Source organism: Zosterops lateralis (genome assembly GCF_965231275.1).
Source record: "Zosterops lateralis genome assembly, chromosome: 21".
Classification (NCBI taxonomy): Eukaryota; Metazoa; Chordata; class Aves; order Passeriformes; family Zosteropidae; genus Zosterops; species Zosterops lateralis.
In genome coordinates this window covers 8,594,002-8,619,190 of record NC_139781.1, presented here as the reverse complement: position 1 = coordinate 8,619,190, position 25,189 = coordinate 8,594,002, and the positions used below count along the sequence as shown (strand labels likewise).

The following is a 25,189-nucleotide window of genomic DNA, read 5'->3' as shown; positions in this document are numbered from 1 at the left end:
CAGGTATTCCTGGGAGTGTGATGCTCTTTCCCAAAGTGTGAGCCCTGCAGTTGCAGGGAATGTCTGGATCCACATTCAGGGAGACATTTCAGCACAATCTCCATCCCATCCCCTGCCATCCTCCCAGCCAAGGGAGCCCTGCCCCCAGGATTGTGTCCAGCAGCACCTCTAAATGGACATATTTGGCAAAATTTGGCAGGAAGGCATGGACAGAAACCTTGGAGCTAAGGGTATAAAAACTGCAGTGCCCAAAGGGTCATTTTGATTTATTATTTTTTTGTTAAATCATCTTGCAGAGCAGCCCTGGAGAGAAGCTTATCACTTCAACTTCCCTGATTAACCCAGGACACCAATTTTAGGCACTGTAAAAACAGCAGAGGTCAAATTTACTATGGAGGGCAAGGACCAGTGACTCAATTTTCCTTATTCTTTATAGTCACTTTTCACCTTGAAGAACAAAAGGTCCCAAAGTCAGAGAACGTTTGTTCTCGAGTCTTGCCAAAACCCTTTTTCTTTTCTTTTTTTTTTTTTAAATAAACCGTCATTAAAACCCGGGCCCTTTGCCTTTGACAAAAGAAAAGAATATATTTGTGTACACTTAAGTGACAGGAAAGAGCCTGTGAGGCAGGGCTGCTCACAGATAAAGGAATTCCGGACATTATTCCTTGTGCTCCAAGGGGTTGTGACATGGGATTTCCTCTCCAAGTGGTAAATAGCCCTGCAGTTGGACAGCAGGGTGGGGCCAACTTTGGTTTCTTTAAAACCAGGAGAGATGAAAGTGATTTAAGAGAAGAAAGAAGGGCTGGGGGTGTGTGTGCACAATAAATCCCTGGGAATGGTTTTGGAGGGGGAATTTACCTGCTCCAGGTTTTACCCCCCAAAAATTTCCCCAATTTTTGAGGTTTGAGGTGCTGCCAGCTGGGCTCTGCTTTGGGAAGAGCAGCTCAAGGCACAGGAAAATGGATTTAACTCCAAGGGTGGTCCCAAATCTCAGCACTTGGGTTGGCAGGAGGTGGGTGGGATTTGTGGGGAAATGGGTTTGTTTTGGGGTGACTCTGGATCCCTCCTGATTTCTTTAAAAACCAGACAGCTCCCAGTGCTGTGGGACACTGACTGCCCACCCTGGGCTGGGATCCCTCAGCTGGGAGCTCCCTGAGGAGCCTCTCTGGGTTTTGGAACACAAATTGAGGATTTTTGTGACCAAGAGCATCTTTGTGCTGAACCCTGCCCAGGAGTGGGGTGAGCATTTCTGTAAGCTGCAGATTTTATATCCTGTTCTCATTTTAAATCTAAAAAACATTCAATTTTGGATTAATCCAGTGCATGGAGGGCTCACCCAAGTGTCCTGAGTTGGGTGAAAACAGAGGGAGAGGAACATAAACCCCCCTTGGTGAGGGAGATGAGAACATTGAGCTGATTTTATATTTGGATTTCCTTTCCTCCCTATTGCTGTGGTTGTCTTGGAATCTCAGCAGAGCCTGTAGATCCCAAACCTCCCAGGCTTGGTGAGAAAAGGAAAGATTTGCACATTTACAGCTCTCCAAATCCTCAGGATCCAGATCAATAAACAGTCATTTAGAGAATCAGCAGTGGAAGAGATAAATCAGCATTTTTGCAGGGGGTTTGCAAATAGCAGGTTCCTACATGAGCTTTTTATTTCCTTCTACTTGAGTGTAAATTCTGAATTATTTTCCCTTTTAACTAAATTATGTCAGTACAAGGGAGTACAAGTACGTGATCAAACTGGAAAATCCCACTTGAAAAATGGGAATGTCCATGAGGTTGAATGTCCATGAGGATCCAGGATGGATCTGCTTCCACTGGTGAAAAAAAAAAAACAACCAAAAAAAACACCAGGGAAAGGCTGGAGAGGTTGAAATTGTGGTTGTGTTCAGTCCTCACTCATCTCACTTGCTTTAAAGTTTGATTCAAGGGGGTTGAAGCCCCTACAGAACACAAGGAAAACTCTCATCAAATTCAAAACTGGAGAATTCCAAGGAAAAAAATATAAATTTTCCTTTTTTTCTCTGTGCCTCCTTAGCCAGCACCCACATTTTTTTCTGGGGGAAAAAAAGAGAAAGTTGCCCTGTTTTATTCCCTGCAGGAATAAAACACCACAGCCTGAATTCCTCTCCACGGCTGCTCTGAGGAACAACAAAGAGGAGGAGAGATGAATCATGCAGAGAATTAATTATTACTCATTTCCAAAGAGTAAACAGATCATGCTCAGCATTGTTAACTCAGGGTTGTCACTGCTCTGGGTGTTTGGGAAAACAGGGGAAAAAAAAATCTGTCCTTGCACAGGAATGAGATGATGGGAATAAGGTTGGAATTTCACCCAAATATTGGTATTTCTGCAATTTCTGGGGGTGTGGGACATTCTCACTGTGAATTCCTGCTTTTCTGTGATATCCTGGTGCAGTCCATTAAATCTCATCAGATAAACTGGATTTTCATGGCTAAAAGATAAACAAGCAACGCTGGAAAATGAACAAACAGGAGATTTTTTTAGAATGATTTATGAAAAGTTAAACAGGTCTAATACTTAGGTTAGGGATTTGTAGATTTAAAATTAATTAAGAATACAAAAAAAGTGATTTGCTGTTCTTCCTCCCCTGGTGATGTGAGCAAGGGAGAGTTTCTGTTTCCTCACAGGGGAAATTGTTCTTTAACTTCAGTGCCATTGTGGGGGAAACATCCCCTAATTTCAGTTCCACCACAGAACAAACTGTTCCTTAATTTCAGTGCCATTGGGGGGAAAATTTCCTTAATTTCAGTGCCATTATGGGGAAACTTTCCCTAATTTCAATGCCATTGTGAGGGATCTCTCCCTTAATTTCAGTGCCATTGTAGGGAAACTTTCCTCAATTTCAGTGCCATTGCAAGGGATCTCTCCCTTGATTTCAGTTCCATTGCAGGGGAAACTTTCCTTAATTTCAGTGTCATTGCAGAGGATCTGTCCCTTAATTTCAGTTCCATTGCAAGGGATCTATTCCATAATTTCAGAGCCATTCCAGGAGAAACTTTCCTTAATTTCAGTGCCACCACAGAGCAAATGTTCCTTAATTTCAGTGCCACTGTGGGAGAAACTTTCCTTAATTTCAGTGCCACCATAGAACAAACTGTCCCTAAATTTCAGTGCCATTGTGGGGAACTGTCTCTTAATTTCAGTGCCATTGCAGGGGATCTCTCCCTTAATTTCAGTGCTGTTGCAGAGGGAACTTTCTTTAATTTCAGTCCCATTGCAGGGGATCTAGCCCTTAATTTCAGTGCCATTGTGGAGGAAACTCTCCTTCATTTCAGAGCCATTGCAGGGGAAACTTTCCTTAATTTCAGTGCCACTGCAAGGGGTCTCTCCCTTAATTTCAATGCCATTGAGAAGAATCTCTCCCTTAATTTCAGTGCCATTGTGGGGAAAACTTTCCTTAATTTCAGTTCCATTGCAGGGGAAACTTTCCTCAATTTCAGTGCCACTGCAAGGGATCTATCCCTTAATTTCAGTTCCATTGTGGGGGAAACTTTCCTCAATTTCAGTGCCATTGCAAGGGATCTGTCCCTTAATTTCAGTGCCATTGCTGGGGGTCTCTCCCTAATTTCAATGTCGTTGCAGGAGAAACTTTCCTTAATTTCAGTGCTGTTGTGGGGGATCTGTCCCTTAATTTCAGTGCCATTGTGGGGAAAATTTTCCTTAATTTCCGTGCCACCAAAGAACAAACTGTCCCTTAATTTCAGTTCCACCATAGAACAAACTGTTCCTTCATTTCAGTGCCATTGTGGGGAAGCTTTCCTTAATTTCAGTGCCATTGCAAGGGATCCATCTCTTAATTTCAGTGCCATTGCAGGGAATCTCGCCCTTAATTTCAGAACCATTGCAAGGGATCTGTCCCTAAATTTCAGTGCCGTTGCAGGGGAAACTTTCCTTCATTTCAGTGTCATTGCAGGAGATCTATCCCTTAATTTCAATGGCATTGTGGGGGAAACTTTCCTTAATTTCAGTGCCATTGTAGGGAAACTTTCCTTAATTTTAGTGCCTTTGCAAGGGATCTTTGCCTTAATTTCAGTGCCATTGTAGGGGACCTATCCCTTAATTTCAGAGCCATTGGAGGGGAAACTTTCCTTAATTTCAGTTCCACTGCAAGAGATCTGTCCCCTGATTTCAGTGCCATTGTAGGGGAAACTTTCCTTAATTTCAGTGCCATTGCAGAGGGATCTCTCCCTTAATTTCATTTCCACTGCCAGGGATCTCTCCTTTAATTTCAGTGCCATTGCAAGGGAAACTTTCCTTAATTTCAGTGCCCTTGCAGAGGATCTCTCCTTTAATTTCAGTGCCATTGCAGGGGAAACTTCCCTTCATTTCAGAGCCACTGCCCCACGTCAGGATCTCTCCCTCTGCCTGTTCCTGGCCCCAAGTTCTCTCCCCACTGCTCAGATGTTGATATCACCACAGCAGCTCCTGTGAACCAGCTTTGCAGGACTGGGGCTCGATCTACACCTCTTTTTTTCCCTCTCCAGCAGCATTTTTCTCCTCCCAAAGCTGCTTCTATGCTCTGACCTCGCTCTAGAGGCCTCACAATTCTCCTGAAAGCTCTTTTTATTCCGATGGCTCCTGTTTGAACCACTGCTATGCACTTTAATTCTGCACACTCCTTCCTACCCTGAGACCTTCCAGCCAAGGGTTTAAACAATTTGGCAGCTGAAAATTCATCCCTGTGTTTTTACTCTCCCCCCCCCAAGAGCCTGTTTTCAATTGATATAAACATTTTGATAGCCCAAAAAAACGCTGAGCTTCCCTTTCCAGCTGGAACCCAAGAGTTTTTTCTTTGACTCTGAGTGTTTTGTTGCTTGTTTTTGGCTGTGCCAGTGGCTTGGCTTGGCTTGGCCATGCACGTCCAGGCGTTTCTGTAATTCAAACCCATTTTAATGTGCTTTTTTTTGAGCAAATCTAGCAGAATTTTTAGCAACAAACACCCCTGTGCTTCTTAAGGTTTTAATCTGGTTGTTTCTCACCCGAGATTCCAAAGGCTGGTGGTTGGTGTGGGCTCTGGGGGAGGGATTTTCCCTCTTGAGCTCTGAAGGGTTCAGGGTCTGCTCTGACTCTGTGTCTCTGTGTCTGTGCTGAGCTCGGTGTGAGAAGGATGAGGAGTCTCAAGGTCTTGGTTTTCTTGGTTTCTCACGTTGTTTATTAATTCTGATCTTACAATTCTCTGTGTCCGGCCAAGGTGTTCACAGCAGCTCGGACACGATGGGACTGTCCTGTGATGGGAGGTCACTCTGCCTTTATACAGATAATTACATACCTAGTATTTTATTATTACCATTATTACCAATTATATTACCATTATTATTTCATTATTACTGTTATACCATTCCATACCAATGTCCATCACCTGCACTAACAGGGTCATCTCTACTCTGCCCCAATCCACTGAAACTCCCCTGTGCCCACGTCACTGCAGACAATGGAGGCCAAGGGAGAAGAAGAAGAACTCAGGGTTCCACCCTAATTCCTCCACCTTGTCCCTTTGCATCTACATTCTAAAAACCCAAAACTACAAAATCTTCTGCACAGTGACAACCACACTACTCCCTGCAACACCTTTGTGACTTGCAATTCTTCTCTCTGTTGGAAGTTTTTCTCATGGACCAAACTCAAAGCCTGTGTCCTCCTGGGCTCTGTGCCAGGGAAACCCCCCTGCACAGACCCCAGACCCTCTTTTTTGGGGTCCCAGGCCCCTCTACTGAGGTCTGTGACCTTCCAGGTGCCCAGAGGGATGTCCTGGACTCCACCATGTGCTCAGCAAGGAGCACCAGGAACCTGCTGGTCCCATCAAAGCCACCGTTCACCTTTTCCAGCCCCAAAATTCCAAAGTTTTAATAATTAATCGAGACAAGGAGAGAGCAAAACTCCGAAAGAGGAACTACCTTATCAAGGCTCTACCTTGATAAGCTTTTTTTTGTTTATTCTGCAGGGTCTCAGATCTGGATTTCATTTCTGGGATTAGCTCTCTGAATTTTTACTGCAGCAAAAATCAAGGCTGGATGTGTGGAATGGGGATGGGGAGGAATCAATTTTTAATTTAATTGCCTGCATGGATTTGCATTATTCTTTCATCTCCCCACCTTGGTGCTTTTTTTTTTTTCTCCTCCTGAATTCAAATGGTGACATTTTTTTTTTTCTTTCTTGGTGACATCCAGTTTTCAGTTTGCTCACTGAACTTTCATCATTATCTTCTTTTTTTTAGTCATTTTCATCTAGTTCTGTATTACTTTACCAGCCTTTGGATCCTCTGCAAGAGACAATGAGCAAAGAGCTTCAAACCCTCCTAATTTCATTATTTTTAGAGTTATCTTTGTTGATTTTTTTAACTACCCATCACTCAAATTAATTTTACTGTTCAAAGGGCAACTGCATGTTTTATCTGTGTTTAAAAACTGCAAGAAAATTTTGGGATGAAGAGGTGAGATTTTTTAGGAAGAGCAAACAGTGTTGTGGTTTCTGCTTTGAAATCAATATTAAAAACAGAACCAGTTTGGGGTTTTATATGGAAAAAAAAAAAAAAAAGGCTTTTAATTAGAAAATTAGAAAAAAAAAAAAAAGTGGTAAAATCCTGTGTGGAAAATGGCTGGATTAGAAACTTTCCAGGAAAGGTTTTCCAGCCAGGAATGGTGTTTCCTGCCCCATCCCAACGATGCCATGACCTTGTTGTTGGGATGGAGGTGATGGTGGAATCAAGGCTCTGGATCCATCTGCCCTAAATATCCATCTATTTTTAGCCCAGTCTTTTATTTTTTTTTCTGTCGCTGCTTTCCATAATAAGAAAAAAAAAAACCTTTGAAGGATTTGTGTTGTTTTTTTATCCCGACGCACAAGAGGAATTAAAATAAATAAATAAGCCTTAAATATTTAGACATGAAGAGAGAAGAATTTCCTGCCCAGCTTTGGCCCAGTGGCTTTAATGTGACTTGGGGCTGCTCCTGTACCTGGCAAATGTTTGTTTTTCTTGGAAGCAGCAAAGCACCTTTAAAATCGGGACCCCACAAAGCAAATCTGCAATTTCCAGGTCACTGTGAAACCCCTTTTCCCTGTGCCATAATTTTGTTTTTTTTCCAGATGAGGAATTGATGTGCTCTCAGATTTAGTCTGGTTGTTTCTCACCTGAGATTCCAAAGGCTGGTGGTTCGTGTGGGCACAAAGGGAGTGATTTTCCCTCTTGAGCTCTGAAGGGTTTGGGGTCTGCTGTCTGACTCTGTGTCTCTGTGTCTGTGCTGAGCTCGGTGTGAGAATGATGAGGAGTCTCAAGGTCTTGGTTTTCTTGGTTTCTCACGTTGTTTATTAATTCTGATCTTACAATTCTCTGTGTCCGGCCAAGGTGTTCACAGCAGCCTGGACACGATGGGACTGCCCCGTGATGGGAGGTCACTCTGCCTTTATACAGATAATTCTGTGGTTATTATTGACCATTCCATACCAATGTCCATCCCCTGCACTAACAGGGTCGTCTCTACTCTGCCCCAACCCACTGAAACTCCCCTGTGCCCATGGCACTGCAGACAAGGGAGGCCAAGGGAGAAGGAGAAGAACTCAGTTCCACCCTAATTCCTCCACCTTGTCCCTTTGCATCTACATTCTAAAAATCCCAAACTACAAAACTTTCTACCTGGTGATAACTACACTACTCTCTGTCATACATTTGTGACTTGCAATTCTTCTCTGTGTTGGAAGTTTTTCTCATGGACCAAACTCAAAGCCTGTGTCCTCCTGGGCTCTGTGCCAGGCAAACCCCCCTGCACAGACCCCAGACCCTCTTTTTGGGTCCCAGGCCCCTCTACTGAGATCTGTGACCTTCCAGGTGCCCAAAGGGATGCCCTGGACTCCAACAATGTGCTGCAACTCGACCAACCTGTTAGAGAGGGGATGGCTCCAGCTACTGCAGAGGAGTCCTGGAAGTGTCTGAGTTACCCCAAAACCACCCAAAATGCACTAAAAACATCACCTGGCTCAGGGAATTACACCTGGATTATCACCCACCTGCTGCCCCTTCTCAGACACCAAAAATTGCTTTATTTCCAAAGTTTTGAGGGTCGAGTGAGCTCATCTGGGAACCCGCAGGGAACAGGACGAGGGATTTTTGGAGAAGGGATTTTTTGGAGAAGGGATTTTTGTCAGCAGGCAGCCCCCCTGCTCTGCAGACTCCACAAATATGTGCAGTGTGCTAATTCAAAGCAGATCCCTGCTTTGCCACGAGCAGAATTCCACCCAAAAAAGCCCTGCCATCAAAAACATGATGTCACAGCTGGGGAGAAGCCTCACAAACAGGGGGGAATTTGGGGTCACGTCAGGGGAGGAGAGTGGTGCAGGCTGGGGAAGGGATTGAAGCCTTTCTCCATGGCCTGGTGGAGTTTTGTTGGAGTCCAGGACATCCAAACCACTGCTGGAAGTTTCCTGATTAAAGATGTCAAGGACTAGGTCAGATCTCTACAACCAGGACAACAACTGGTGTGAAACCAAATCTTGTATTGAATTCAGGAAAAAAAAAAAAAAAAAAATATATATATATATATATATATATATAAAAGTCAGTTCCCTATTGAGATCAGCTTGCATGGAAACCTCAAGGAAATCCCTCCTTAATATTTTCTGGTGCCAGTTTCAATCCTGACCTCTGCTGGCAGCCGGGCTCTGTTAGGAGCTGGTGCCTGTCTGGGTTATTGCATCGCCCCTAAACACTGAAATGAGGCAGATTTTTATCTACAGAGAGATAAAACCTCCCTCGGGTGTCTCTGTGTCCTGCCTGAGCCACCTGCAGCCTCGTCACTGCTTGTCCCTTCTTTGGGAAGGGTCACCACAGTAAAGGAGAGCTACAGACATTTCCAGTCTGCCAATAACTGGGCAGTGATGTGATTAATAGGGAAAAAAATATTATTAACTCAAGAAAGGAAAAGGGAAAAGGGGAAAGGGGAAAGGGGAAAGGGGAAAGGGGAAAGGGGAAAGGGGAAAGGGGAAAGGGGAAAGGGGAAAGGGGAAAGGGGAAAGGGGAAAGGGGAAAGGGGAAAGGGAAGGGAAGGGAAGGGAAGGGAAGGGAAGGGAAGGGAATGGAAGGAAAGGAAAGGAAAGGAAAGGAAAGGAAAGGAAAGGAAAGGAAAGGAAAGGAAAGGAAAGGAAAGGAAAGGAAAGGAAAGGAAAGGAAAGGAAAGGAAAGGAAAGGAAAGGAAAGGAAAGGAAAGGAAAGGAAAGGAAAGGAAAGGAAAGGAAAGGAAAGGAAAGGAAAGGAAAGGAAAGGAAAGGAAAGGAAAGGAAAGGAAAGGAAAGGAAAGGAAAGGAAAGGAAAGGAAAGGAAAGGAAAGGAAAGGATTGTTTTTTAAAATCTAATTTCTTGTCACTTCAAAAGGAAATTATCAAGAAGGTACAAAAGTCTATAGAAAACCTGTTGAAATCTTCTCTAGTGCTGGTCTAACTCTAAAGAAGCCCATTCTCCTCAACAAAACACCCACCCTGGAGTGTAGGGATGTTCCCAAAGTGCAGGCAAGGCCTTTATTCCAGGTTAAAAACTCCAGTGTAAAGACTAAAACTGGGTAGGGACAGGAGGGAAATCACTGGTGAATAGAGATTTACTGCTTGTTTTCGCATGGGAGGACCTGGAATCATCTCAGGATGGATTTCAAGAGTGACTGATCCTCTCTGTGCACACGAGTAGGTTGGGGAATAGTTCCTGGAACTGAGTCAGCCCAGCAATTGCTTTCATTATTTGCAGCTGTACGGAACAAATAAGTTGGAGAGAAATTTCGAGAGGTGCCAAGTGCAATCCCATTGATGTGTGAGTGAGCTCAGGGGTCAGTGCTGCACACATGGAGCCCAGGAGTTACTGCTGTTCACTCCTCACTCCTGTCACCTTTGATAAATTAGCAAGATTTGATGATACTCCTCAAAAATAATACAATAATTAAAGTAAAAGTGATTTAAAGTGTTCCTTAAATAGCATCTACAGCTTTATAACTACTACCACATACAGATTACCTGCAGAGAGGGACTCTGGTAAAATTAAAAGCAGCTCAGGGCAGGGTTTGGATGAGTTGGAACCACAGCTTGGTGCAGGTTTGTATCAGCAATTGAAGGAGAGACGGGGAGACTGACCGTGATCAGAATCCGATTTTATTCAGGTTTTCCAAGATAATATACCATTATTTATATTTATATATATTTATTTATACACCATTTCAGTGGGGTTAATGATTTCTACTACAACAATTAGGTTAAAAGATCATACAAACAACTCATACATTTTTCAGCATATTTATGCAGGAGGTTGATTGAATCTTCTTCTCTTAAGCAGATTTCTAATCCCATCTTCTCATAAGCTCAAAGTTCTGTTTGTTCTTTCCAGGGCATCCCAATCACCAGACTAGATGTGATAATTAAGTCTGTCTTACTCTCATAAATCCCCATAGGTTTGGTGTCTGGAGCTGTGAGGAGCAGTTGGGCAGTTGACAAGCCATAAAAATCTCCAGCTCTGTCCATCCAAACTCACACCAACCACCAGGAGGGGGGACAGTTTTGAGTTGACACAGGGAGGGCAGGAAAGAGCCCAGAGGAGGCAGAGACAGATCACAGAATATGAAATGGACCCACAAGGATCACCCAGTCCTGGCCCTGCAGTGACACCCCAACAATCCCACCCTGCCTGACCAAACCCTCCTGGGGCTGTGCCCATTCCCTGGGGAGTCTGGGCAATGCCTGAACCCTCTGGGTGAGGAACCTTTCCTGAAATCCACCCTGACCCTGCCCTGGGTTCTGTCCCTGTCACAGAGAGGAGAAGTTGGTCCTGTCCCTGTCACAGGGAGCAAAGTTGGTCCTGTCCTTGTCACAGGGAGCAGAAGTTGGTCCTGTCCCCATCACAGGGATCAGAAGTTGGTCCTGTCCCTGTCACAGGAGCAGAAGTTGGTCCTGTCCCTGTCAGAAGTTGGTCCTGTCCCTGTCACAGGAGCAGAAGTTGGTCCTGTCCCTGTCACAGGGAGGAGAAGTTGGTCTTGTCCTTGTCACAGGGAGCAGAAGTTGGTCCTGTCCCTGTCAGAAGTTGGTGCTGTCCCTGTCACAGGGAGCAAAGTTGGTCCTGTCCTTGTCACAAGGAGCAGAAGTTGGTCCTGTCCCCATCACAGGGATCAGAAGTTGGTCCTGTCCCTGTCACAGGAGCAGAAATTGGTCCTGTCCCTGTCACAGGGGGGAGAAGTTGTTGCTATCCCTCCTCTCCCCCTCCTGGGCAAACCTTCCACCTCCTCGTTTTCCCACCCAGAGCTCTGGAGAAAAGGCAGAAATCCTGGCTGGGGTCACTTCCAGAGAAATGCTGGATGAGCTCTGGAGTGCAGGAAACGCTCCCTGACTCCCCTGGGAGGAGGAGGAGAAGGGCTGGGATGGGCACAGAGTGACCCAAAGTGACCAGAGAGAGTGGCCAGAGATTGGGTCACCCTGGGTGTCCTGACTCCCCCTGAGCCCCAGCTCTGGCTGAGGAATGTGCCCTGTCCTGGGGCTGCCCAGTGAGGAGGAAGGAAAGCTCTGTCTGGAGCTCTGATGAAGTAATCCTGTCTGGGAATCATTGGAAACACTCGGATCTGCAGCTTTTCTCAGGAGACCACGCTGGGGGGGAAGAGGCAAACACAGCTTCATACCTCACATTTTTTGGATTTTTTTTTTTTTTTTTTTTTTTTTTTTTTTTCTTCCCCCTAGAGTGTTTAGGGTTCCTTTTATGTGCGTCTTGTTCCCACTGGGTCTTGCATATTTCCTAATCATGGAGCTGTGCCAGGTCTTCTCTTTCCCAGAGGAATTGCCACAATTTGGATCGAGAAATAACAACATTCCCAGCCTTTTTTTTTTTTCTTTTTTTCTTTTTTTTTTCTTTTTTTTTTTTTTTTCTTTTTTCTTTTTTTTTTTTTCCCATCAACATGAGATTACCCCATTTCCTAAATACTTCAAATTGTGCTTGAATGCCTGGTAGATGATTACAGATATTGCCACCTCCTTTTCCCAGATTTCATGTTTATTTTCTATGGATTATCCCATAATATTCTTGGTTTATCAGCAAGGATGACAAACCTCAATCCCCAACTCACCATCAGCACAGGCTGATGACATCCCTGACACTCCTTGGGACTCTCTGTGGTGTCAGGGGGAAAAACAGTGATTAATTATTAATGATTAATGAGCTGCTGCTGCCCAAAGACCAAACAATTTTGACCTGGAGCTGCTTTATTTGATCCCTTTCCCATAAATCTGATAAATCCCATAAAGCTGCAGCTGATCCAGATCACAGGCAGGCAGGACAGGCCATGGCACTGCAATTCCAGGGGCTGCCTTGGAGCAGGTGGAGCACAAAGGTGATTTTTGGGCTGCACAAAAACCAAGGGAAGGGCACAGGGTTGGTGTGTCAGCACCCAGAGCAATCAGGGTGGCTTTGCTGGAGGGTTTTGCTGGTTTCTGCAGGTGCATGTGCCCACCCCAGCAGTGTTGGGAAAGATGGGACAGGAAGAACTCATGAATATGATTTTATGCTAAGAAATACTGGAGATGTAAAACCTGAGTGAAATAGGAATGAAAGCCAGTTTTGAGATGTGAGCATGGCAGGCAGGAGGATGGTGATGAGCTGAAGATGGGTGAAAAGACAGAAAAATAAAAGATTCAGGGATGTTGCCTTTCCACCTCTGCCAAGGCATCAGGGAACAAGTGCATAAGAAAAAAGTCTTTAGAGTTTAGAATATAAAATGACATGGTGATGTAGTAGTTTTTATAGGCTGCATGCAAAGTCTGTAGGTTTTGTATCTCGCACGGGTTGGTCACTGTAAATTAGAATATTCAACACAAAAAGAGATAGAATGGATTGGAACAAGGTGATTGCTCTCTTCTCTGGCTCCTCTCTTTCCCTCTCTTCTCTTTACTGTCTTGTTCTGCCCCTCTTTGCGTGCAGCCTATAAGAACTACTGATGCCTTTGCAGAGTAGAAAAGACAGAAAAACAAAAAACACAGAAATGTTGTCTTTCCACCTCTGCAAAGGCATCAGGGAACAAGGTGCATAAGAAAAAAGTCTTTAGAGTTTAGAATATAAAATGACATGGTAATGTAGTAGTTCTTATAGGCTGCATGCAAAGTCTGTAGGTTTTGTATCTTGCACGGGTTGGTCACTGTAAATTAGAATATTCAGCAGAAAAAGAGATATAATGGATTGGAACAAGGTGATTGCTCTCTCTTCTCCGCTCTTCCCTTCTGCCCTCTTGTCCTCTCTTGCTTCTCCCCTCTCTTCCCCTCTCTCTCTCTTGCTCCTGCTATTTCCCCAGGCTTTCTCCACCCTCTTTTCCCCTACTCTTACCCCATTTCTACCCCTTAGATCTCCCCCATCTCTCTCTCCCCTTTCTCTCTTTGGGGTTCCCTCCAGCCCAGGCTGGTGGCTGAAGGCAAAGCCCTTTTTACCCACAACCCTTGCAATAAACCCAGGTGTTTCTAGAACATCTCAGCTCTGCAGAGTTCCTTATCCCTGCCATCCACGGATGTTCCTACACCTCCCAGCACTCCCTGCTCTGCCCAGCAGTTCTCTCCTGTGTGGACTTTGTTCCCCCAGTTCTCCCCCTGGATCTTTAATCAGCTATTTCATTGCCTGAGCTGTCACTGAGCCACACCAGGCTCACAACATCCCTGCAGTGCCCAGAGGATGCCTGCAGGAAAGCTGTTACAATAAGAAAAAGAGATTAAAAATACCTTTTTATCCACTCTGGCTGCTGGGGCCAGCGAGGAGCATCGGGCTGTGCGTGGGAGGGATCTCCCTGTGCCAAGTGAGATGGAGCTGGAAACCATCTGCCAGAGGGGTGAGGGAGGTCACCCATTACCCTCTGCCTGGGGAGCCTCCCGTGTTTAATGCTGGCCCTGCTGCAAAATCAGATTAGCCCAGGAAAAGCAGTTTTCAATATATTTTTCTCCCCTGGATAATGTATCGCTCAACCTTTGGCTCCCGAGGATTTGTGCCTGGGCTGTGTTTGTGGTTTGCACTGCCCAGAGCAGAGGGATAAAGCCTGAGCTGGAGGTTGGAATGAACTGCCAGAGTCAGGAATGGTGCAGGGAGGCTCTGGGCAGAGCTCTGTCCTCACCTGGGGCTCTCTTGTCTGCCTGGAGCCAAATTGGGCTGGCAATGAGCAGGGCAGGGCAGGGGAGTGAGGGACCTGAGCAGAGGTGTCCCTGCCCAGGAGGAGCTTTGTCCCTGCCCAGGAGGAGCCTGTCCCTGCCCAGGAGGCTGTGGGTCCTCTGAGTTTAGGGATGTCGTGGTTTGAAAGCAAAATGAGTGAGAGGCCCCAAGTCAGAAATACAATTTAATAAAAAGAAAGGAAAAAAAAGGTAAAATAAAATAAATGCAATAATACAAAAGAGCACTGCCAGAGTCAGAACACAGCCTGAGCAGGGTGGTGGGAGCAGTCCAGGTGAGGGGCTCTTCCTGAAGCAGTGATCCCACAGAAAGGTCTGGGAGCTCTGCTCCTCTGGGAATCCAGTGGCTCAGGGCTGCTTGTCCTGTCCCAAATCCCAGATTCTCTCCAGGTGGGAATGCTTGGCTCCTCCCCCTGGGCATTGGGAGCATCTCCCAATGGGATGAGGAGTCGTGCAGTGGCTCCTTGATGGCCCATTAAACAGAGAGAGCTCCTGGAGGGAGTTCCCTGTGAGTCCTGGGCAAGGCATTGATGGGCCATGAGCAGAAGAGCCCAAAGGAGGGGCCTGGGAAAACACTGCCCCACCTGGTTCCAACAGCTCATGGGGATGGGGATGGAATAAATACTGTGTGCACATCCCACACTGCAACCCAGGACAAAGGACAAAGCTTGGGGAGCAGGGCTGTGGTAAAAAGGGGTTGCACTGCCAGGAACGTGCCTGGCTCTCCCTTGCAGCATCCTTACACCTCCATAAAGTCATGAATCTCCCCAAACACAGACAACAAATATGAAATTGGAGCAGATTTCTTGCCATCCAACACACCCTGGGGCTGTCCTCAGCTTTGCTTCCAAAAAGTCAAGTCTAACTCTAAAAGGACATGGGGAAGGCAGGAATATTGTGAGTCTCACTCTGCCAGTTTGGCATTAGGTGTCCTGCCCTAGCACCTCAAAGGGTGCCCTCAAAATGTTCTTGTTTTGCCCTCAAAATGTTCTTTTCCCAGCCCTCTGAGCTGTGGATTGACAGGAGGGGCACAGGCTGTGTTTGTCTAAACCTTCTGTCACCTGCCAGCACAGCCCAGATGTGTGTGGCACAGGAATTCTCCCCCTGTCCTCTGTGGGGTAAAGGAAAACCACTGAAATCCCACTTTGCTCATTCTTGCTCTTCATCTCCCCAAGCCAAAATAAACTTCGGGCAAGGAGTAACTCAGAAGCAAAAACCAGAATAATTGAAAAAATACTTTTCTTTTTTTTTTTTTTTTTTTAGCAAGAACGGTGTCAAGTGTTTTAAAAGCTCAGAGACTTTGCAGTCAGAAGAGAGCCCAGGCTCTGAGCCCAGCCCCTCTGACAGTGAGAGCCACAACCCAGAGTCAAAATCCCAGCTCAAGACACCAGCTAAGCCCTAAGAAAGCACAAAAGGAGAGAAATAATTTTATTTCAAACCCCAAGATTTTCAAAGTCTTGGGTGAAGTCCCAACATCAACATCCCAGAGCAGAGTCCTGGGAGGAGCAGAGTCCTGGGAGAGCCACAGGGACCCAAAAAAACCCCTCCCTCAGCTGGCAAATTAATGACATTTGACAGACAAATCTGAAGCTGCTGGGCACAGCCTGGAGCATTTCTGCAGAGCTCAGCACAGTCAGTGTGAGGGGGCTGTGAAATACCTCAGCACCACGACAGAACCTGTGCCAAACTCAGCCTGGTCCTGACTCTGTCTGCAAACCCAGAGGGGGTTTGGAGCCAAGAGCAAGGATGGGCTGAGCCTGGCAGCGTCTCCTCCTGAAATTTGATTTTTTTTTTTTTCTGTTGGTTCTCAGCTCAGTGTGATGCTGCTCCCTGCCTGTGCCATCCTGGGGGTATTGAAGAATCTTAAATAAATGGGAATTTTGTGGCTGGAGCTGCTCATGTTTCCCCAGCATTCCATGGAAAGGCAGTTTGGAGGTGCAAAATTATGTCTCACTGGAGGGAATTTGGGTTGGTCAGGCTTCAATTTTTTATTCTGCAAAGGATTTTGGAGAGATGGAGCAGCAGCGCCAGAGCAAGGGGAGTGGGATGGATTTATCTCTGGTGGCCCCAGAACTGCTTCAAAATCTCAGTCAGAATCTGTAGGAAGGGTCAGGGGCTCCAAGGGCAGCCCAGCAGTGGTGTCTGGGCAGCATCCTGTGAAAAACGAGGCTCACTTTTTGGTAAATTTTAAATTTTTAAGAAATATGTTTAATAAAAAAAAAAAAATTAAGACAATTAGGAGGTAAAAAAAGCAAAGTACAGCCGAGTGACTTGGCATTTAACTAAGTCTACACTTTGTGCTCTTTTAGAGACATTTTTTAATATCCTTTTTATCACGTTAGTTTATGAATATTCATATATTTCCATAAAACTAGTTTTTTATATTTTAGGAACTGTTTTGCGTGGTCTTTCTTTGGGTTTGCCTTTTTAGAGCCTGTGTGTTTTGTGGCTGTGTCTTCATTATTACCTTCAACTTGGGCTTTGGTCTGTAATTTTTTTAGGTGGTAGATATTGATAGTTGGTGTATCAGTAGCAGAATTTTCTTTACATATTTACTGGATGATATTTTGACTAAATAGATAATTTAAACAGACTTATATTAGCTACTACTCTGCCTAATCTTTTTTTACTAATACCAGAAATAAAAAAAAAAAAAACCACCTTATCTCTTATATCTTTACCACAATGTATATATTAATTATATAAGACATATCTTGCAAAAAGCCAATTTTATAATATACATTTACAACAATCCCCTCTGGAAGAACTCTGAGAGTGGGCAGGAAAAATCACTGCCTCGTGCAGTTGAAAAGTTAAATCTCAGTGTTTCTCTCTCTGCCAGATACGTTATCTCCCTGCAAATAAAGCCCAGAGAGGATTTCTGCCTTATCGAGCTCGAGGTGCAGGAGAAAAGAGAAATTTAAAGAGCAGGAGGGGGAAAGAAAACACAGTTTTAGTGTCAGAGCTTTTGGAAGTGGAGATCCTTATCAGAGCTTGGTTTCTCCTCTCCTTGATTGTGTTACTTTGAATTTGGGCACAAAGCGACCAGCCTGGCCAACCTCCACTTCTGGTTGTTCTCTGTTTCGCTTTCTGAGCGTTGTCTCGTTGTGGTTGTCCCTGGGGACGTTTCCTGGGCCAGGAGATGATGAGAAAGATCTTTGTCAGTGTCAGGAAAATCTCAGATTCTCCTGGGAGCATTAGCCCAGCCCACAGTGCCCACCCAGCCTGGGGCTCAGCTCAGGAACAGGATTTGGGAATGGTGACTTGGGAATGGTGATTTGGGAATGGTGACTTGGGAATGGCGACTTGGTTATGGTGATTTGGGAATGGTGATCTGGGAATGGTGATCTGGGAATGGTGATTTGGTTATGGTGATTTGGGAATGGCGACTTGGGAATGGTGATTTGGGAATGGTGATTTGGGAATGGCGACTTGGGAATGGTGATTTGGGAATGGCGATTTGGGAATGGCGACTTGGGAATGGTGATTTGGGAATGGCGATTTGGGAATGGTGACTTGGGAATTGTGATTTGATCAACACCAGCTTTTTCAATTTGCCTTTAATATCACAGAGCTGCTCCCCAGAATTCTTGTTTTCCTCTTCATTATTGTTTTTTTCTCTATTATTGTTTTCTATCCCCCCTATTAATTAAAATGCAATGTATGAGCTCACCCATCAAATTATCTCCCAAGGACGTGACCGCTTCCACTTTTATGTGTGTGTGCAAAATCCTTTTGACACAGATCTGTTCTCCTGAATCTGCACTAATTCAGTGATAAAGCTGGCTCCAAACTCTGCTGGCACAAGTGCAGGTGCTCGGTGTCAGAAGAAAAAGAGAGGAATGAAAGGAACAAAACCAAAGCGAGGGCATCACCCCACCAGGGATAAATGCAGCACTGTGTGGGCCCTCAAATTAGGAAATATTTACAAAACAAAGAGTTTGCCTCGAGTGCATTGTGCTGCTCTGCTGCCCTTCTAAAATAATGATGTTTTATTCTTTTTTTTTTTTTTTTTTTTTTTTTTGGGTCAGGTCTGGCTGAGGAAGAGCATCTTCGGAAACCAAGGCTGAGCATCCTCAGTGACCATGTCGTCATCTCACCAGGAGACACCCTAAAAATAAAATGCTGGTAAGGGTTGCTCCAGAAAAATGCTGGATTTTTGTCTTTGTGTTGATTGGTTTGGCTCAGCAGAGCTCCAGGAGCTGGGGCTGTGTGGAGGGAGTTGGATGGGCTGTGACAGAGCAGGGAGGAGGGTTTGGGGTCAGCTCAGCCAAATTCTTTGTGTTGTGGCATTCAGGGGTCTGGGAAAAGCCCTGAGTCAGCACAGGGCAGAGCTCAGGGGAGTGGGATGTGCTGTGCTGGAAATCCTCCCTGGAACAGGGGCAAATCCAGCTCCTCTGCAGCCAAAGCCACTCCTTTGCTCCCTGTCCATGAGGAAATGACAGACAAATTCACCAGGAGCTGCCACCTCCCCATCACAGTGTGATGCATTCAGCCTGTTCAAACATAACCTGTTCTTGAAATCAGATTTAACCAGGACTGTGAAAAACTTGCTGTAAATCCCAGTCCTGGCACAGTTTGTGGTGACAGGGAGAGGATGCTCTGGGATGCTCAGACACAGCTGAAACACGAGGAAAAAGCAGACCCAGAGCACTCTGCTGCAGCTGCTGCCTCCCACCAAAGGCCTCAGGCTGAGATGGATGGAGGTGTTGCTTCTTCTGAGTGGGACTTTTACACTTCACCAAAGCCAGAGGTTGTTTCTCAGGTTTTTTTTTCTCTGAGGGTGTTGTAGGAAAAAAAAAAACAAACTCAAGGTAGCACAAAGTCTCATAATTTCTCTCTCTTTCACACACACATTGATTTTACATCTTCTTGCAAGGTTCCCTTAGCTGCAGCCACTACCTGGATGGTTTCCTGCAAGAGAAAACAGAAAAAAAGCAATGGGAAGGTTTAGGTCACACTGACACGTCCCCTCTGATTTTTGTCCCAGACTGTTTAATTCTTTGTTATAGTGAAAGGTGAATGGGCTCAGCCTGTGTGTAAATTTGGGATGTTTTGTGGGTTTTTTTTCCAAATTCCTCCAGCTTGCCATGTGGCTTACGAGGTCAGAGCAACCTCCCAGTGGTTTTTTTAGCTTGGCAAACAGCAAATAAATGGCAATAAAGTCTGAGCAGCCCTTTAACATCTCTGTGGTGCTGTCCATAAAACCTGGAGTGCCTCAGGCCAATTAAATCAACATTTCCCAGCAGTTCTCCATCCCCCAAACCTTTTTAATCTGGAGGATTAAATGATGAATGAATAAATTGAAGATGAATAAACAATTGAAGGAGTTACTTGAGTCTCATGTTGCTTTGTGGATGCAAAGCAAGAAATCCCCAGGATGGGTTTGAGAGGCACAAAAGGATGTGAGCACGAGATGTAAAGTGGGACTAGAGCCTGGAGCAGCTCAGCTCCTTGGGAGAAAAAAACTGAAAAAAAAGGAAAATGTTGTTTCTGAATACAGGATTCCCTGGATCAGCCCCTCTGGGGATATCTGTCCTCCTTTTTCCTCTGCCCAGGGGATCACTAGAATCCTTTGTGCTTCCAGGAGCATTTGGGCTGTGTAAATGTCCATCGTCCCTTATCAGCTCCAGCTTTTGAGGTTCTTGGCCAAGATTTCCTGGTTTTGTGGTGGTGGGGCCAAAGCTGCTGCTGCCAGTCCCCTCTAAAAATCCCAAAGCAACACCCAGAGGCTTCACCTTCCACCAGGATAATCTGTGGAAGGGGGAAAAAGGCTTAAGGAAGCTCAGGTGTGAAATCCCAGAGCTGCAGAGCAGAATTGGATACACAGAGGGACAAGGTGGGTGACAAAGGGACACGGTGACGTGCTGGCAGCTGTGTCTCCATGGCTCTGTTCCCTGTTCCAGCCCAGCAATCCCAGTCCTGGAGTCACCAGTGACGTTGGTTGGGTGGGGACACACTCCGGGCACTCGGAAGGACAATGGGAAGCTGCTCTGACGTGGGATGGGGCTGTCCAAGCCACCAGAACATCCAAAACCAGGGCGAGGCTGCTCAGCAGAGAGGATATTCCCACTTTTCCCAGTGCTGGGAATAACCTCAAGAGCCCAGCTCCGTGTCCGTCTCCTCTCCAGGAAGGCGACAGAGGGACGGGCAGGAGCCAGGGCCAAGAGGATGTTTGTGGGAATGTCACTGGATGTCCTGGCAGACGTGCTCTGACTGCACCCACTGCTCCCCTGCAGGACACTGGGGCTCTGGGGTTCTTGGATAACTGGGGATTTCACTCTGGGTGTTCCCATCTCAGTTGCAGTGTGATTGAAGGAGAGATGGGGAGACTGACCATGATCAGAATCCGATTTTACTCAGGTTTTCCAAGACCTTATACACCATTTTAGTAAGGTTAATAATTTCTACTACAACAATTAGGTTAAAAAAAATCATATAAACAACTCATACACTTTTTAACATATCCAAGTGGGAGAGAAATTTCGAGAGGTGCCAAGTGCAATCCCATTGATGTGTGAGTGAGCTCAGGGGTCAGTGCTGCACACATGGAGCCCAGGAGTTACTGCTGTTCACTCCTCACTCCTGTCACCTTGGATAAATGAGCAAGATTTGATGATACTCCTCAAAATAATAGAGTAATTAAACTAAAAGTGATTTAAAGTGTTTCTTCTTTAGCATCCACAGCTTTGTAACCACTACCACATACAGATTACCTGCAGAGAGGGACTCTGGTAAAATTAAAAGCAGCTCAGGGCAGGGTTTGGGTGAGTTGGAACCACAGCTTGGTGCAGGTTTGTATCAGCAATTGAAGGAGAGGTGGGGAGACTGACCATGATCAGAATCTGATTTTACTCAGGTTTTCTAAGAACTTATAAACCATTTCAGTGAGGTTAATAATTTCTACTACAACAATTAAGTTAAAAAAATCATATAAACAACTCATACATTTTTTGACATATCCATGTAGGGGGTTGATTGAATCTTCTTCTTTAAGCAAGTTTCTAATCCCATCTTCTCATGAGCTCAAAGTTCTGTTTGTTCTTTCCAGAGCATCCCAATCACCAGACTAGATATGAAAATTAAATCTGTCTTACTCTCGTGAATCCCCATATGTCAGGACTGGATTTTCTCCCTGGCAGCACCGAGCTGGGCAAGTCCAGGGGGTTCTCACTCCTTTCCCCAGCCCAGAAAATGCCAGTGGGGATTCTCTGAGAGAGAGAGGACAGCCAGCCCCGTGTTTTTGGGGGCCAGCACACACAGAGCTCCCTCTCTCTAACACCCAGGAAAATCCACAGGAGATTATCCCCCAGCCCATCAGGTTCCACACTGAAAAACCAATTTATTCCAAAAAACATCTTCATAGGGTTTTGTGGCAGCTCTGGTCCATCCCCAGAGCCCTGAGGGAGCTCCAGGAGCTCCTGATGCTCCCAGCACATCCAGCTGTGACTTGGATCAGCTGGGAGCTCTGGGTCCTGCAGCTGGTGACACCCAGGCCCTGCTTTTTTGTCCTGGACTCCACAAAATTGCATTTTCCACCAGCTGTGCCTGGAGATCCAGCAGCACAGGGGTCAGGTGGGGGAAAATGTGCATCCTCTTCCTCCTGGGTTTGATGTTCTGGGTGCTGTCACAAGGAGAATTAGAAAAAATAAAAATGTGTCCTGAGCAGGTATTCCCAGATTTGTAACCTGATAAGTTCCACAAAAATCAAGACTGAGTCACTGCTGATTAAGCAAGAAAGGTGATGAAAATTTACATAAATCTCCTCCTCTCTCCGTGCAGCCTCACTGCAAGAAAAATATACATTAATTTAGCCCTTAAAATATGCAAAATCCTCTGCCTGGAACAAACATATAATTTTATCTGATGCTTTCTAATGTCTGAAGTGGCTAAAACAGAGTGTTATAAAAACAAACTTGTGTTAGAAGAGAAATTAAACTTTTCTGCAGGAGCTTGAGGCAGTTACAACTTGCTGCAGTTCCCACAGAGTATTTCAGGAATGTTTGGGGAGTGTGGGATGATGCAGCTCAATTTCTGATGGGTGGAATTGCAAACAATCAGTGACTTTAATAATTGATTTGGGAATGACAAGGGTAGGAGATGGGAACTGTTGGGATTCTGGAAAATTGGATTTGGGGATTTTAGTATATAGTAATATATAATTATAGTAATTTAGTATATAGTGTGTGAGTCAAGGTGGAGGATTTAAGGTGTTGTCTAAGTCCTTCTTCTTCACCTTCTTCTTCCTTTTTTTTCACCTTCTTCTTCCTTCTTCTTTACCTTCTTCCTCCTTCTTCTTCACAGCTTTGGGTGGTTTTCTGTAATTGGGTGATAAAGGTTTCACATTGTGGGCCTTGGATGGTCATTATTGGGTGAGAAATATAAATAATAGAGGTGTCACCTTGTTATTGGGGGATTATCACTTAAATAACCTTGGAAAGAGTCAGAGGGGCTCCATTTTACCTTGTTTCTCTAACTTGATAGACTGAGTCTGTAAATAGATAAGATACAATAACCACGTTGGAACTCAAAATCTACATTTCCCATGTTATTCATTATCAACGATTGATGGAGAGATGGGAAGACTGACCATGACCTGAATTTGATTTTACTCAGGTTTTCCAAGACCTTATACACCATTTCAGTGAGGTTAATGATTTCTACTACAATAAGTAGGTTAAAAGATCATACAACCAACTCACGCATTTTTCAACATCTTCATCGTAGGGGGTTGATTGAATCTTCTTCCTTGAGCAGGTTTCTGAATCTTCTTCCTTAAGCAGGTTTCTAATCCCATCTTCTCATAATCTCAAAGTTCTGTTTATTCTAGGAATATTATGCCAGGGCATCCCAGTCACCAGACTAGATACGCTAATTAAATCTGTCTTGCAAATTCCCATAATTCATCCCAACCTTGGCAGAACAAAAAAACCCCCAGAACTGCCACAGGGGGTAACGATTATCCAAGAAGGATAAAAAAAACCCCATTTTTGCCTGATCGCTGTGTGATTTGGGTGTGTTGTGCTGGCAGGGGAGCCCCGTCGGTGAGCTGGCAGCCGCGAGAGGACAATCCGCGTATCCACGTCGGCGCATGTCGCGACAGCCCCGGGCTGGGCTGCAGCCAGGTCGTGCTCAGGAGAGCCACGGCCAACGACACGGGCTACCTCAGCTGTGCCCTCAACAGCACCCCCGAGCACCAGGGGCCCGTGGCCAGGATCTATGTCTTTGTCCAAGGTAAGGGTGGCGCTTGTTTGTTGTTAATCTCCTCAGGGTAGGAGGTTGTTGGGAAAGATGAATCAGGGAAACCTTATAAATATGATTGCTTAGCAAAAGATTCTGAAAATAAAAGATTCTGAAAATAAAAGATTCTGAAACCTGTAATCGAAATGAAAGCGTACTTTGAGTTGTAGGATACCGAGTCTTAGTTACTCTATAACCTAAAGACAATAGCCTGGGCAGCTGAAGGAGAATCCCTTTGGATTGAACAAGACCTGAGGGATCCAAAGGTCAATGGAGCAAAACAGAAAAGTCTAAAGAGTAGTTTTTAGAGTTTAGAATATAACACATGGTAATGTAGTAGTTCTTATAGGCTGTATGTAAATTCTATAGGATTTTGTGTCTTGTGTTGGTTGGTCACTGTAAATTAGAATATTCATCACAAAAGAAGATAGAATGGATTGTAACCTGGACCTCGACCTCTTCTCTTCTCTTCTCTCTTTGCCCTCTTCACTCTCTGGTCCCTGCTCTCTTGTCTTGGCTCTCCCACCTTTCGCCCCTCTTCTCTTTCTCTTCTCTTCTCTTCTCTTCTCTTCTCTTCTCTTCTCTTCTCTTCTCTTCTCTTCTCTTCTCTTCTCTTCTCTTCTCTTCTCTTCCCCCTGCACTCTTTTTCCACGTTTCTCTAGCTCTCTCCCCTCTTCTTGCCAGCTCACCCTCTTGCTCTCTCTCATTCTCTCTCTGGGACTTCCCTCCAGCCCAGGCTGGTGGCTGAAGGCAAAGCCCTTTCTACCCACAACCCCTGCAATAAACCCACATATTCTAGAATATCTCAGCTCTGCAGAGTCCCTTGTCCCTGTAAGTCACGGATGCTTCTACAGGAGGTCATGATTTATGTCAGAATGTTGAACTACCCTGAGCTGAGGCCTTGTCGGGGCCTTGGAGCCACGACGCAGATAAAATTCTTGTAAGGTTGTGGCGCAGTTAGAAAAGAGTTCTTAAGGTGTTTGGGAAAAGATTAAGGTTTGAAAGTCACTGGGTGAAGTAGTTAGTAGGCACATGTGTAGCCACCTTAATTGTAACTAAAATAATGTGTGTTTACATTCTTTCTCTTGCTGTGTGCCAATGACTGAGCTATCCAAACTGTAAACTATATAGGGGTGTATAAAAGACGCCATTTCTCTTGAAATAAAGGAGTTACGTAGCGTTACTCACATTGAGCAGACCTACGTTTTATCTTTCCAGCCCTCCCTTTTTCTATCAAGGTTTCCCTAGCAAAACTTGTTGAGCCGCGTTGGGTTTGTCGGAGCCGTGTTGTCGGGAAAGGTGGGAGAGGATGGGATTATGGATGTGGTTGTTTGGGAAGAAATGCTGGAGATGTAAAAGGTGTGAGTGAAATAGAAATAAAAGCTGAGATTTGAGATGTGATCATGGCAGGGAGGGAGATGGGGATGAGCTGGAGATGGGTTGAAGGACTGAAAGGACGAAAGGTTGAAGGACTGAAAGGACGAAAGGTTGAAGGACTGAAAAGGCTTTGGGGACAGTGAATTCAGGATGAAGCTCCTGAGCTGTGCCTCTCTCAGTGCCTGAGCCCAGCTGAGGGGTGTGCACATTGAGCAGATCTACATTTTATCTTTCCAGTCCTCCCTTTTTCTATCAAGGTTTCCCTGGCAAAACTTGTTGAGTCGCGTTGGGTTTGTCGGAGCCGTGTTGTCGGGAAAGGTGGGAGAGGATGGGATTGTGGATGTGATTGTCTGGTAAGAAATGCTGGAGGTGTAAAAGGTGTGAGTGAAATAGAAA

The 25,189-nt window shown here is 45.2% G+C and overlaps 1 protein-coding gene across 1 annotated transcript in view; it reads left to right on the top strand.

Moving 5' to 3' along the window:
- The window catches only part of LOC310917752 (vascular endothelial growth factor receptor kdr-like), a 129,413-nt gene that overhangs the window by 15,359 nt on the left and 88,865 nt on the right, over positions 1–25,189 (top strand). Inside the window, exons 2-3 of the mRNA XM_083876262.1 lie at positions 18,208–18,304; positions 23,208–23,410. Coding sequence (XP_083732388.1) covers positions 18,208–18,304; positions 23,208–23,410 — 300 coding nt within the window. The remainder of the gene's footprint in view (positions 1–18,207; positions 18,305–23,207; positions 23,411–25,189) is intronic.